The sequence below is a fragment of the Corapipo altera genome, unplaced genomic scaffold (assembly GCF_003945725.1).
Source record: "Corapipo altera isolate COAL_440 unplaced genomic scaffold, ASM394572v1 51, whole genome shotgun sequence".
Taxonomy (NCBI): Eukaryota; Metazoa; Chordata; class Aves; order Passeriformes; family Pipridae; genus Corapipo; species Corapipo altera.
Window position 1 is genome coordinate 841448 of NW_020884892.1, and position 15929 is coordinate 857376.

A 15929-nucleotide genomic window follows, 5' to 3' on the forward strand; every position below is an offset into this window, starting at 1 on the left:
AGGGCTACTGCTGTAAATAAATTGTGATCATTAATCATGTAAATTTATTTTTCATTAGTGTAATTCCTTTTTATGAACATTTGCTAATTTTTTTATCATTATGTGCATTCTTCCACCTGGGTTTATTTGCAAAGGACATATATATTGAAAATAAATTTTTTTAAGATGCAAAATATGGAACGCTGTAGGGAGAAAAAACATGAGTAACTTCCAGATATAAACCATTTTTTAAAATGTGTTGTCTTTTTAAGCAGGAGGTTTTAGATAACATGCTGTGTTCTAATTGTGAATACCCAACTACACATTAGACAATCCAGAGAATATAAAAGACCAAAGTTTTCCATGGGGAAATAACTAGTTCATTTGACTGTTGTTTAGGTTTTTGGTATGAAACAGTTTATATCATATTCAGTCTGTTGCTACAGAACCATGAAGCAAGGGTGTCGACTGTGAAAAATTAGGTTTTCAATTTTATTTCTTTTTAAAACAGCATCTGGTGATTGTGTGTTCTCTGGCTCTGAGGCCTATTTGACTGTTAAATATGGACAATTGCACTGAAAACTGGAAGTCAACTGTTTCAGTCCTGGCTGATGCACGTGTTGTTAATAACAAAGATTTGACAGTAGGAAATGAGGCCAGGGTCAACAATTTGACTCCTACAGAACAGGTTTGTGAGATTTCAGCAAAATGTGTGGAGGTTTAGTTAAGTAAAGAGATTCTGCAAGGTCAAACTTAGGCTTGGCAGCCTGTGCTTCTGTTTATCTGTACAGTCTTTTTCATTGAATTTTAAATCCTGGATCTTACACTTGTGTCTTTTATCAGCTTTGACTTTGAGCTAAGAATGAAAGGGTATATTGGCAACCCCTGTTCCAACTGCTTTGCTTTCATTGACTTCTACAGAGTTATCTTAGAAAATACACGAACTCTTGAGTTAAGCTTTTGTCTCTTGTTCCTTTGACATTTTCTTACTGCATATTTTGGTTACTTTTCATTTCCAAGGTAATGAGTTTGTTGCAATGTTCAGTTTTGTGTTTCTCATATAATGAGCAATTTTATGTAGTTGTCTGATAATATAGTCAGGAGATGAAGATCAGTGGTACAGAATTCCAGATCCCCCTGTAGGTCCATGTGAACACATAATTTGTTTTAACAAGTCAACTTCTTTGATTGCATCTCAACCTTGCCTTTCTCTCCTTTGCCACCAAATTCCCTTATGCTGTTTCATTCAGTGATCTCATTAGACAAATGCAGTTTATTTCCTGAATATGTATGTGGTCTAACCAGCCTTACAGAATCACAGAGCCACAGAATGCTCAGGTTGGAAGGGACCTCAGTGGGTCATCTGGTCCAACCTCTCTGCTCAGGCAGGGTCACCCCAGAGCACATGGCACAGGATTGTGTCTGGACAGTTCTGGAATATCTCCAGTGAGGGAGGCTCCACACCCTCTCTGGGCAATGTGTTCCAGTGCTGGGTCACTGCACAGGAAGGAAGTTCTTCTCATGTTCAGGAGCTTCCTGATTATCGGTTTCTGCCTGTGGCTTCTTGTCCCACTGCTGGACACCTTCGAGCAGAGCCTGGTCCATCCTCTGCCTGCTCTCTGCAGACACTGACAGACATGGGGGAGGTCCCCTCTCAGTGTCTCTTCTTGAGGCCTAACAACCCCAGCTCCCTCAACCTTTTCTCATCAGAGAGATGCTCCAGTCCCTTCATCATCTTCGTAGCCTTCACTGGAGCTGCTCCAGGAGCTCCATGTCTCTTTGGTGCTGAGGAGCCCAGAACTGACACAGCACTCCAGATGTGGCCTCACCTCCTCTGGTTTTACCTTTCAGAGTGAATGTTCTACATGTGAATGCCTGGATCTGCTTTGACAGCACTTAACAATGATAAAGTATGGAGAATCACCTATTTTATAGTAATTCTATAGTGGTATCTGAGACATAAAGCTTTCCACGGAGCTTTAAAGAGTAAAAATCAGTAATATTCCAGGCCCCACTGTGAGTCAGTTGTAAGTAAATTACAGTGAAGTTAGTTTAATGTTACAGTTAATGGCAGCCACTGTTTTAAAGTGTCTTTTAAATACTGCCTTTTTATTAGTGTTTTCTCTAACTTGTGTTCCTTACATTAAAGATGTGATAACAGAATTGTTTATCTACTGTTTCTGTGAAGTAATCCAAATTACGTATTCTCTGTCCTCTAGTTTGTTTTATGGAAATTACTCAGTTGTGTTCGTGTTCTGAGTCTTTTTTTTCAGCAGCAATGTTCTTCTAAGGTGATACTCTGCTGCCTTCGGTTTTCCATATAGATGCTTTTCTTTAATGGTGTTTACAGCTTTTTAGACTCTTAGGGGTTTATGAATTCTTTATTTGTGGTCTTTTTAGGGAAAAAAAGAAGTACTGTTTATGACACTTTTCAGGGCATAATGAGAATATTTTGAAAAATAATGGCAAGAATCTTGTACAGTGTATTGATTTTCCTCTTCTGTCATCTCCTTGAGCTCTTGAGTCTCAATCACTAATGGATAGATCTATTTTTGTTCTGAGGTTTCAAGACTTTTCTTTTAAATCTTATGTAGAGCCTGCAAAATAATGTCCTGTGATAGAAATTAGTTATCTGCAGTACTTGTTAATTTTCTTTTAAATGACATAGATGAGTACATACTCTAGCAGTCAGATGATGTTCCTCTCTTTCCAGAGTTTTGCAGAAAAATGACTGGTCATATTTAGAAGCTGTTTATAAAAGCTCAGATATTCTTTCATGTTTTGCTGTATTTTTGATGAACATGGTTCCAGGCTTTTGGAGTCATTGATGTAAATCTTGATAAATCTCACTGGGAGCTTGTGCTTTAATTGTGGTGGGACTCCACCTATGGGTGTTTCATTTGAAGATTGTGAAGTTGGAAAAGGAGTGTTCTCAAGGCTCCAAGGGGAACCTGCCTCTCCCTTGAATATCCTTCTGTGTGATGCTCCCGTTTTGTGCAATCATGAGCTGAGCTGTGAAGATGATGCAGGTTTTGCCAATGTAAGTACAGTTCTGGTGTAAGAACACAGATTAGAAGCTCATGTGCATCCATGAAGGAGCCATCCTTACTCCACCTCCACTTCTTCCTCTCACCCTCACCAGGAGAGGGGCTTCTCATGGTACAAAATCACACCAAAGCCAGGGAGTGCAGCCTTGGCTGAATACGAGATGGTGCTGACACCTGCATCAAAGTGCTTCAAAACCCTTTGAGTTCAGTGCCTTCCTGAATCCAGGGAATTAGAACCAAGAAATCCAGTGCTCTTCCTGTTACAAATGCATATTGCTGTGATTGACACATCACATGAAATTACTATTAATTGGTTTAAATGGATAATCCTGTCTCTGTATTACATTGGATATTGCCTGTGCTTTTATTTTAGTGTTTGTTGTGTAACCTGTTTTGAAGCCCTTTTGAAAGAGATTCTTCTTTTCCCAACATTTTATTTCAGTGCTCCACTGTCCTTAGAGGAACAACAATTTTCTAATTTTTTCTCATTTCAGTCTGAGCTTGTTTCTGAGCTCATGCAGGGTAGAAAGGAAAGCTTTCAGGTTATGTGCCTGTGTGGTCCTGGTATGTTTGGCCTCAGTAATGACACTGTCACTGCATTGTCCAACATCCCTGTACCGCCACAGAGCTGGCACCAGGCCAGCATTAAATGCTGTCCTAGCAGACATTTGTTCTGTTTTGTGTTGCCCTATTCAATTTTAACCTTTTTGTTTTCAGATTGTTCTTAATTTATCATCTTGAATTCTCATCCTGCGCCACAAACTTACAGGTTTTGCATTTTTACGGCTTCCAGACTCTTTTACCCTTGTGTTTTATTATGGTTCAGGTGTATTTTACCTTTGCTTTAACACTCCTCCATGGAATTAAATACCTGTATTCTGAAGTTATCAACTGCTGTAATTTTTATTGTTGGTCAGTTCATGGGTTAGTTAACCATATGCAACATTAACCTTTAACGAATCTCTTGCTTGCAGTTTTGGTTTCCAATAGTAAAAGTTGTACATATTACATGACCTTTTTCTTTCTGAAACAAAATTTTCCTTAATTCCAATTTACCCTTCCTTGAAGCGTGAAGGGGAAGCAAGTGTGGAAGGAGTTCTTAATCAGTTGGTCCTGGAGCATCTACAGTTGGCTCCTCTCCAGTGGGGTGAGTAGTGTCAAAATCGATTGATGATCTTTTTAAAGGATGTACTGGCTTGTAATTTTTAGCAGCACGAGAATGATAATGTTTTCATTTACAGACAATCTGTGATACAGGAGAATTGGATAGGAATTTTACTTTTCTTTAGATATTTTACTTAGCTGAAAATAAACGTAGAATTGGTATCTATTTTATTTTAAGTACCACTGTTCAGTGATAGTAAATATGAAACCTGACCATGCACTTTTTCCTGTAATTTGCAGTCCTAGTTGTCATGTATGAGAGGTGGCTGATACGTAAATTTTGCATTTGCCTGGCAGTGTGCTTAAAACCTGTGTGGTTTTAAAACAATTTCTCTACATTTTTTTTTAGTGAAATGGTAATGTACTTCGTGTTATGTGTTTTATTATGATCTAGACATTTGCATTACTAACTTTTTAGGTACAGAAAAAGTTGTTACTCTGGGTAGTGTGGAAGAACTATTTATCTTAATTTTGTATTTAGAATGATGTTCCAACAATGAAAAATTGAATTAATTTAACTTGGAAGAATCATAATGATGTGATACTCTCTGAGGTTCTCAGCAAGGCTTGTTAAGAGACTTTGGAACGTGGAATGTTTCATCCCCAACAATTCTATGTCAGTTACAAGTTTCAGAGAAAGTCCTCAGGTCATCAGAAATTGTTTCCAAAGCTTTTGCTTTTAAAGCAAATTTAACTCTATGCTCCGTATTTTAATACTTTGATGACCTATAAAGGATCAATTTTAAGGAACAGTGATCTATCACTTTTGTCTGTGTTACTACTATAACTAAAACGACCCCAAACTCCAGTATTTGTGTGCCCCTTGAAGTGCCTGGGTTTTTTTCAACCATGGGGACCATCCTCAACTCATATGTTAAAACCTGTGAGCACTTTGTTTATAGAGGAGAAGATCAAAAATTGTTTAAAGTTGTTTACTGTATGTTGATCTTTAACCATAATCAGCTGTCTCTGAAATCACACTTATCTGACCTCAGTTCTTCAGAGAATTCAAGGATTTGGTAGCATTCGCTCGTATCACCTACTGGATTTGGCCATGATTGCCCTGGTCCTCAGCAGTAAAGCAGTGGTTTGTGGCAGGTGTGTGTTGAGAGCTCAGAGAGATCAGTTCTTAGGTGTGCAGAGTGACATCAACCATGGACATGTTTGTACCCTGGGCTCTGTATCTGAAAACTTTCCTTTGGCAATTCCGGATGGGACATCACCTTAGGGATGAAAAACGTGTTTTTCTTCTTTCCCTATATACTTGGTTTTCTTCTTTTCATTTTATGCCAAATTCCACTATTTTCATAGAAAAAGAGGCTTTCTGAATCATAGGATTGTACCTGACACTCCTACCTGAATGGTGACATTCTTTGATGAACTAGCCAACAAACATGAACATAGCACTACTTTCCAATAAAACCTGATTGCCTGTGGAGCTCGTTATTTCTTAGGCTGTTGATTAATTCTGTTAAAGGGTCCCAAGTACTTCAGTTTTCATCCGAAACTCTGCCTCATAACTGCAAAATCTTTGGAAGCACAGTCTCTTGACTGATAGTGTCATACGTGTTAATTTTCTACATTAAACGAAGCAGGGAAAGGGACGTCCTGTGGCTTATCAAATACTTGGTTTACCACAACTTATATATCATGTTTCCTTATGGATAGTCCAGTGTTGCAGAAGTTTACTTAACCTTTTAGTCTAATTTTTCTTGATCTTAAGTTGCTATTGAACATTATTTTGTGTAACATACAAAGCATGTAGAAGCTGTAGCTCACTGCGGTGATAATTGAAAAGGACATTTCGATTAAGTGCCTGATTTTACTTGAAAACAAAAGCAAAAATTGAAAATTAAAGACGATGGAGAAATTTAGGTTCTTAAAATTAAGCATAATTTTGAATATTTAGCAGTTCAACCTTTGCTAGTGTTGTAGCCCTACCTGTAGTCCTCCTGGGGAAAGCTACTACTATACCTCCAGGCGCTGTGCCATGGCAATATGGCAATGTATGATTTTGGTTTTATTAATGTGTGGGATGGAGAAGGAATTAAAAGATTGTTATTATTAGTCTGGTAGGTGGGAGTAATAACAAGTTGTTGGAATGTCTGGACAACCAAGGGTATGTGTGTAGACACGTATTTAGACAATGTGACATAACTGTTTTGGAGTTTAAATTCTCTTTTGGTGCCAGAATAAGTTTCCTTTTCAACTCTTACAGGCATAGAAAAATATTATGAGTTTCAAATGATCTACAACGTAATGTGACTGTTGTTTTCCCTTTGTTTTTTTCCCTTGATATTGTATTTTTTCCCTTGACCTTTAACGACCTTGTAAGAATCAGCTCTTTTCAGGGTAGTGATCTGAGTACCACTAATGAGATCAGTGTATGTGAGTGATCTTATTCTTTGACTGTTAATATTTCTACTTCAAGAGAACTATTCTATAAAAGTATTATATGAATATATAGAATTATATATAAATATATAAAATAATATATAAAATTAGAAAGGCAACAGTCTACAGATTTTCTTTTGTCATCCTACCTTGTCCAATATTTTGGGCAGCTGTCACTGATAAGATACTTTAAAAATACTGTAATACTGTAGTATCAGCCAGATTTTTTTTTTAAGCCATCACACTGTTTGTAGACACAACCTGGCTTTGCTTTGAGTTTTATTTTTATGTTAACAATAACTTGTATTTTAGTGTGAACTCTTTACTACTAGCCATCATTGTGGTATAGTCTTTGCATATATTGGCTAAAAATTTGGCTTAGTTTTATGCAATAAAAATTCTTCCATGATTATTCAAGGATTTTGCCATATTGATGGCTACACTGAAGGGTTTACTTTGTTACAAGTGCTCACAGTGAAGCATAAATGAATATTTAACATGGTTTTGATTAAAAAAATGACTGGCTCTTATTCAAATTTGTAGAAACTGGACTTCAAAATTCCTTTTAAATTTGGCATATTTAATTCATATAATAGTTAATATTACATCTCTAAAACTACAAAAGCGTATTGAAATAATTTTTCATGTAAATTTGACAATCCTGTCCTTTTTTCATTAAATGCAAGGCAAAGAGTAGAAATAAAAGTTGGTGACATTGAAATTTTGCTCTGAGGGTAAGAAGTTACCTCTGAAAGTTGTCAGATAGAGGGGAAAAAAGTGACTTGTAGTGAACAATTTTGTTGTGATTTCATATAATTAAATGACTGGGGAAGGGAAAAGTATTTAAGACATGAGGAATCAAAACCTAGGAAATATATCAAAGGCTAGAGTGAGAGTTCCTAATGTGTTGTTAAAATTGAATTTAAGATTTAAGACATCCCTGTAAAATGAAGTTGTCTGTTAGGCAGGTTAGTAAATCACATGTAATTGAAAAACATAATCCTGCTGAACACCACCAAGTTCAATGTTCTCTAAAATTTATGACATATTTTCTCTTTACTGCTGGGCAACAAACCAAATGCAGGCGCAGATGTGGTTTTAAGGTGAATATATTAATATGATCAAATCAAGGAAACACAGCCTGCAAAGTTTAACGAGGAGAACCAAGACTCTTCAGAGGCGTGTGCCGTGCAAGCTCCGTGGCTTGATTTGAAAAGGATCAGATGGAGGTGTTTGTAGTTGCTGCCTTTGCAATGTTTTTTCAATCTTTATTTGATTTATGTCCCTAAGTTTTGCAAGGAAGCAGAATTCTGGGAGCGAACACTTATCAGTTTGATGGTGCTCTTCTGCTTTTCACAGCAAAATTATCGCAGGTACAAAATCATGAACAAAACTTTATAGGCTGAGCTTGAAATAAGACTGTTGATTGAACCTGGAACAGGCCAGACTTGGGATATTCCTACATTCAGATGAGAAGTTCCTCTGAAGCGAGAGGTTCCTGACACTTTGAATGCTGAAAGCAAATTTCACAAGAGAAACTTATTGTAAATTCCCCTCCGTAAAGCAAAACAAACATTACTTCCTTCACTGCCTGCGCCCACAAGGCATAGACATGTTTTCCTGATGATCCTCATATGAAGAGTGAAGATTTATTAGAGAAATTTGGTTTAGGAATTTAGAACTGTAGACACTGAAAAGTGCTGGAGGTTTTAATATATCAAGCAAATGCTTTTCTTTCTCTATAGAAACTGAGTAACTGAAAATCAATGATTATACATGAACTCTAGTATTACTAACAATAATGTTCCAAGAAACTTGCATTTGTCAAGCTTCATCATGGAAGAAGTCCAGAAACAGCTTTTTGCTTTCATTCATTCTTTTATTTCATTCACTCATTTCATTAATTCTTCCCTTCTTTCTTCATAAAAAATATGAATTTCAAGACGGTTTATAATGTTTAAATAAATCAGGGATACCTTTTGACAATGCAGCGTGTTTTATTTCCTAGTATGTGAGTACAGGTAGAACTAAAATCACTGCTGCTGAATTCTGGTCAGATCATAAATAAGTGATGGTCAGTAGCCAAAGTCTTGATTATTTACTTATGGGTAGAGGATGCTACACATCTTATTGTGGGTTCACAGTAAAGGGTGTGTCCACCTACATCATGTTGGCATATTGTACTTAGAACTAAAAACCTCAAAAGTGATGGTGTTTTTAAATTGTCTCTCAAAGGTAGCTGGAATCAACAGGAGAGGCGAATGTAAAAGTATCTTGAAGTGTTTTATAAACATATGGTTCTTGACAGCTTGTTTGGAAGTTTGGTCCATTTAAGTTTCACAAAACGTCTTGTGGAAGCATAACTTTAAAAATAAGTTTTCTTAATAATTTATTACATGTTTTGGAGAGCACCAAATCAGAATCAATTTTCACAGGTTACTGATCTTAAAAGTGATTACCAAACTACACACCCATTGTATTTTGCATTTTCCAGCCTGACCTTAGATCTGTGATTAACCCTTACAGATTGCAGCAGCATCCTGAATACAGAGGAAAATAAGTTAAAACAGCTTTCAATGAGTAGGAGAAGAAATTATACACTTCCAAGCCTGTGTTTTGAATGCCAGCTTGACACCCTGATAGCTTGTTTTCCCCGTGGACTTAGTTAACAGGAGCCAGATCTCTGCACTCATGAACATTTCCTTTAGTCGGGGCAGTCCTACAGTATTACTGTTCTCTCATTCCTGAAATTCCAAGGCTGTCTGGGATGTTTATTCAGACTAGTTTTAATGGGGAACTGTAAGGAAGTAGTTTTACTTTCTCTTTTAGTACACAGACCCTTCCTGGGCCCTAGAGAGGACCATTGACATTATACAGATACAAGCTTGGAGATACAAAGAGATCAGCAGGGTATGTAAAGGTCTGCCCTTGAGAAAAATGATGAGTTTTATTGTGTTCATTCATCAAGCTAAAATATTCTTTAATTATTTCTATTTTAGAATTATAGTAGTCTGGCCATTATCATAGTTAGAAAGATGGTACCAGGAGTGTTAGCCAGAAAATCTCAAGAGTAAGCTGTCTATGAGGTAGAAAATCACAATATGATTCATAGGAAGACTGAAACTGAGAAACAATCTGGTGGTAGATGGATTTTACAAGGTAAACGACCTTTCTCATCCATTTAGAAGAATCCTCAGGTTTTTCGTTTTTATTTTTAAGATCCAAGAGAGGTGGGAACACTTTCATATCTTAACAGCTTGTGTGCAGGCTGTTTTGGAGGATATTTTGGCAATGTCAAACAAGCAACATGCTTCAGTTCCTGGAAAGTGTTGAAGGACTGGGGTAGTACATAGAAAAAATGGAGTAATTTGATGAAACTGGGGCATCTGGCACACGGATAATGGTCTTGCATGTCAAAATACACTATTTTGTGATATGTTTGGAGTCTGGTGTTATTTCTAATTCCTACCGAAGCCTTGGTTACTCAAAACTGAAAAGAAAAAAAACTTGTAGAGAAAAGGTTTTAGTCATAATCGGTAGTGATTTCAAAGAAAAGATGCTAAGAATAAAGAGAGCCCCCTAAAGTGACAATGAATTAACAAAACCTCTCCTGTGAGGACAGACAGCTTGAGAGAGGTTGGGTGGAGGACAGTGGTTACTTCATATCAGATTTCTGAAAGAACTGGCAGCTGAAGCTGCAGGTCCAGCACTTCTAAGGAAGCAGTGAGAAGAGGCAGGAGGGAAAAGGAGGTAATGAATGCTCGTGGAGAAGTCTGAGTATTGGTCTAGGACTCACCAGTGTGAATCATTACTGAATTTTGCTTTAAAAATCGATAGACAAAGGGAAGGGAGATCAGAGGAGGAGGAGGAGGAGGAATAAACTGCTAAAATATTCTGATGACTAAAAGATTACCAACAGCATCTCTCTAAAAGGAGATGAAGCTACTACACAGAATCACAGAATGGTTTGGGTTGGAAGGGATCTTCAAAGATCATCTAGTCCAAAGCCCTGCCTGGGCAGGGACATCTAAGACTCTAGATTATGTTGCTCAAAGCCCCATCCAGTCTGACCTGGAACAATTCCAATCACAAGACATCCACAGATTTTCTGGACAACCTGTTCAACTGTCTCACCACCCTCATTGTAAAGAGGTTTTTTCCTAAAGTCCAATCTAAACCTACCACCTTTAGTTTGAAACCCTTGCCCCTCATCCTGTCACTGCAGGTCTTGGTCACAGAATATCCCTCTGTATTTCTTATAATCTTGCAAGAATCTCCAAAACCAAAGTACCATAAATGAAATGGATGAAATGTAGTCCAGGAAAAAAGGTTATTTGTTCTGAGAGTGGTAACAAAGAAATCTACTGCAAGTTCAGATCTACTGTCTGAAGTGATTGAAAATTATTTAAGTGTCTCTGAGCTACCAGAGTAATTCAGCGATGGTTTGTGATGTTTGTCCAAGCCTCTACTGAAACCTTCCATGGGAAACTTCTTACAGAAGAGCTCAAATCAAACCAGAATAGGAAAATACAAAGTTTTGGAGGTGATCGAGGAATGAAGACTTATTGCCAGGTTTATGCTGTAGAGATACTGCACTGAATAAAGCTCGATCAATTCTCCAAAGCTGAGTAAATCTGGCAGGTGAGTTCAGTGTTCGCTACTTAGGACACCTCTAGTTTTGCTTACTTTGAGTTTCAGTATCTCTGAGCTGTTTTTCTTTAATTAACAAAATCAAGAGTTGACTGATCTCCAGAAATCCATCAGAGGACCGGGATCTCAAGGAGAGGAGAAAACTGCTGAAGTGGGACTTTATTTTCAATATTTCATTTACAAAACCATTGTATTTTTAAGGGGAAAAAAAGAGCAGCTGTGAATAGTTTACTTCTTTACAAGAATATTGCTTATGACATTTCAGCGAAGCCATAATAGGTGATTGAGGAACACCATAATGATGATAAATTGTTATACAGTTATTCAAGGTACTTAATTTTCTAGGCATTGTTAGAAGTAAATTGATTAATTGAACATCCAAATTAAAAAATGAAAAACAACCAGAATAATTATGACGAGTTCAAAAAGAGCTGTGTAAAGATGATTGTAAAGAAGAAGATTGAAAAGACAAAAAAACTGGCTTGTAAAGTAGTTGGTGAAAAACTATCAGTGAACCTGCAAAGAAATAAATTTCTATTACTTTGATGGATATAGAAGATACCACTTGAATAAAAATTCAGGAAAAATATGCTTCAGCTTGTGAACAATTAAAAAAATGGAAAAGAGATCAGAAGATGTATGTATTAACAAGAGAGGCAAGAAAAATGCTTTGATCAGGCAAGATTTTAATTGCCCAGCAATTAAATGAATTGTACAGTTAAGTGTGTAGAGAATGAGAAATGGAAAATATGCTAATTGTGGTGGAGGAATATTTGGAACAGCCTATGTAGCACAGACTTAAAGTGTGATTGGTTTGGGGCAGGAAACAAGAAGGGAGTCCAGGATGCACACACTGGGCTTTCTTTCTCTGGGTTCTGACATTTGTGAGCTTTTGTTTTATTTCACATGAAAAAATAACACATACTTGGAACTGGAGGCCATGGATGCCGTAAATGAGGCAGTCATTTCACTGGCTGTGTTGTACTCGGGATCAGACTCTTTTTTACTGATGAACTGTGTCATTTCACTGGACCATGATGTCTTCTCTGTAGAAGTGCACTTGTTCTCTCCTGTAGTTTAAAGTTTGTACTTGATTAAGATAAACTGAATGTTTCTGCTTTAGTTTTGTATTTTACTTAAAGCAAAATTTTGCAAGTATTCGCACGTGTTCTTCCCCCACCCTGTATATTTTGACTCATTGGTTAAGGCCAGTGTGACCTACCATCAGTAGAAGTTCTCAGGCAAACAGATGTTTTGAGGGGAGGGAAGTAGGTTTCATTTTCACTGTTCGTTCTGAAGTAGTCTTTTATTTCATCAAGGAAGCAGAAGTGAATTAACAACTGCAAAGAACATAAATCCAGCTCAATAAGCCTTGTAATTCTGAAATTAATAGTTTCCAACTGTCAAAACCTTGACAGTACAAGCAGAGACCAGAACAGACAGATTTGTATGAAGAAACACACGCTTTGACTGAAGTGCTCTCTTTCATGTTCTCTCATTTTTTCCTTTTTAGTCTCTCTCTCTCAAATTTGACAGCTAATTGTGTATTTTTTAGCATAGGAGATTTTTTCCCTCCATTCTGTGATTTTTCTTAGCCTGTCCCATCTCCTCATTGTCCCTTCAGTAAAACAATATCAGAACTAGATTTTACTTTTGTTTTGTTTTTTTTTTAAAAATTTATTTTCTATCTCAGACCTTTGGATTAAGCAATCATAAAATTTAATTTAATTTGGTCGATTTGAATCATTAATTGATTTTGTTTTACAAAGGAAGCCAATCAAACAAAACCTTTCCTGAGCTGTGATTCTGTGTACTTATTCAGACTGTATACTCAAGAGGGAGCTTAGAATTTTTATTTAGTGTCTGTTTCCTTACTAAGCAGAAATTCAGGCTCACTTCAGTAACATTTCTGATTACCTATGGATACATTAGAAGAAGTTTCAGAAGGAGAAGGGCTATTTTTTTTTCCAACTTAGGATATAAAGGAGGAGCTGAGCAAATGTATTCTCTAGGATGGATTTGTACAAAAGGACTTTCATCAAGTGATACTCAAGTTGGTTTTTATTACTCATTACATTTTTATGGTATTATATGAAGTTGTGGCTCAATAATACCAAACACCTACAGAACTGTTACAGAATTTCTATATCAAGACCAGACACATGAGATGAAATAAGGAAGAATCTTAATTAAAAATGGTAGTAGAATATAGAAAGGGTAAAATGTCTCGGCAGTATCTGGAATTACACAGAGAAATAATTGGTTACCTCATGTGAAACTTCAGGAAAGAAAAAAAGGCAGCAGCAGCAATCCTCAATAATTAAAAGCAGTGTTGAAGGATAATTACATTTTTGTAGTTTGATAAAGAGTCAACTGTCAGTTTTCTGAGTGAAAGATGGGGTTAGATTGTTCAAGTTAAAGGAAAAACCCAGGTATTGGAAGTGTTGGAGACCATAAATCAGAAACTTCAGAGCAGCAGCGGGTGCCACAAGCCTCAAATGGTTCTGACTGGAAGTCTTCCAACAGTGCTCCCAGCTGTGGGAGCATTTAGCAAATTTGTTTTAGCAGGACATGAAGTCTCCGAGTTGGTTTGATGCTGCACACAAACTCCCGACTGCAGCTGGAGCACTGCTGAGCAGGGAGATCAGCAGCTCAGATCTGTCAGGGCTTCTTGTCTTGGGCTTTGCCCTACTCAGAACTCAGACTGGTAGACAGTAAAATATGGCTTTGCACATTAGATCACTTGAATTCAGAAAATGAAAAATTAGGTGAGAAACATAATCTAAGTTTTGAGATGGGGATGAAAATAAGATCAGTGAAGAATTATCAGTTGTAGTGAACATCCTGAGCTTTGCCTGTTAAAGAGTCAAAATGACCTCTTCTGCTTTCCCAGTGACTATAATTTTGTATAACTTACTGGGTCAACCAGTGAGTTTCTGAACATCTGTTCCTATTGAAGGTATTAATCAGCAATGTGCTCACCATTCACTCATGAAGTATTTTAGGAAATTATTTGTTGTTCATGGGTGCTTGGTAGATAGTGCTTTGTATTGTCTGAATATTGCTTTAAGTTAATCTCATCACATGAAATGTACATCTTTATGTTACTTAATTCAGAAGTTGACTGCAGGAGGTGTCTCAATATGATTTTGTTTGGAGAGCCTTTTGTAAACTTATTGAGCTCCGTCTGAGATCCTTGCTGCGAATAGGAATTTCAAGATTAAATTTATTTGTGACTCATTTCCAGCCCTTTTGTTCTCATGTCAATATTGTTCTTTAGTTTAAATAGCTTTTCTCAGTCTCTGATGTTTGCCTTTTATCACTCTTGCTCTTTCTTTTGTGCATCTCCAGACAGCAGTCAGGAATAACTCTCCCAGTCTCTTTGATAGCACAAGGTTTTTTTATTTCCCACCCCACAATTATCTCAGTAGCCTTTGTCTGTGTCTGGTGTAAAGTGTGTTTTTTGTTTTCTTAGATCTGGTTGACAAGCTTAGATCCTCAGTAGCATTGTTCCTGACACGGGTCCTTAATGATCTCTGCCTTAAAGTGAGTCTGTGCTTTCATTTCCACAGACTCTCTGTTGTCCTTTATTAACCACCAAAGTTATAGTGAATATTTAGTATTTCACAGAACATGATGTAAGCTATTGAAACCAACTTTGCCTCCTCACAAACACAAGTTTGAAACAGGCAATGATGGAGTAAATCCAGCTCGTTAAACCTTCTGGCTCATATCAAAATTTATGAATTAAGACCAATGTGAGTAACACAGTGTTCAGCAAGTTGCTGCCATCTCTCTAATGTTATCTCTCATAGGATCTTAAATGTCTAAGGTGGCTAATAATGTAGTCACTTTAGGTAAATGCAAAACAATTAAACCACTAAAACTTTTAGAAGGTAATTTTTATTAAATTGCACCTTTCACGTTCTCAGCACCATGACCAATAGTGTAATAAAGCAGTGTGAGGCATTACTGGCTGGAAATGCAGCAGTTGTTTGGAACCCCAGACATAGAGATGAATTTCAAGTTTAGGTTAGTTTTTATTACACAATAATCACATTTTTGGGAAGGTTGTAGCGCAATTCATGCAGTCCTTCGGGATCAATAGTACTCAGAAACCCCTCCACAACCAACACATACTCCACAAAGGTAAAAAACATGCTGGAATTACACAAATCAAGGAATGAAAATGCAGCAGTACAGGATTGTTGGCTTGTGAGGAATTGTTTTGGCTTTCTGGCTGTCACAGTACGTGGTTTTGTACAGGGGGTCTGTTGAGAAAGCTGTGCATGATTCAGACAAGTAAAAACGAGCAGAGGGGACAGGACTGTGACATGCAGTGACACGTCTGATAGGGGAGGCAGCTTGTCACAGAGGTTGGTGATGATAATCTTGAAGCTGTTCTTCAGAAGGCATGGTGGCAGACAATGAAATTCTTCTGTTATTTTCAGAGAGTAAAAAAAACCCAGCAACTTGATCATCAGGCAGAATTAACCTGCACACGTTCCCTCCTGTTCTTGTAACAAAATGTTTCTTAGGCAATGTATTGGGCGAGATTATGAACAGCTCTTTGTATCATCTTTCTGAATCCTTGTTCTCCTTTAAAGTGTCTTTTGCATTCCCTTAGTGCTGGAAACTTGGTAACAATCCAGTTGTTTTACCTAATTTATGTAAAATACCACAGATGGCATTTAC

General features: G+C 37.1%; 1 protein-coding gene across 8 annotated transcripts in view; it reads left to right on the forward strand.

Moving 5' to 3' along the window:
- TRAPPC9 (trafficking protein particle complex 9) overlaps nucleotides 1-15929 on the forward strand; it is a 457529-nt gene that overhangs the window by 208269 nt on the left and 233331 nt on the right. For all 8 annotated transcript variants that reach the window (XM_027645593.1, XM_027645592.1, XM_027645594.1 and 5 more), the window contains one exon: nucleotides 4083-4173. In XM_027645593.1, coding sequence (XP_027501394.1) covers nucleotides 4083-4173 — 91 coding nt within the window. The remainder of the gene's footprint in view (nucleotides 1-4082; nucleotides 4174-15929) is intronic.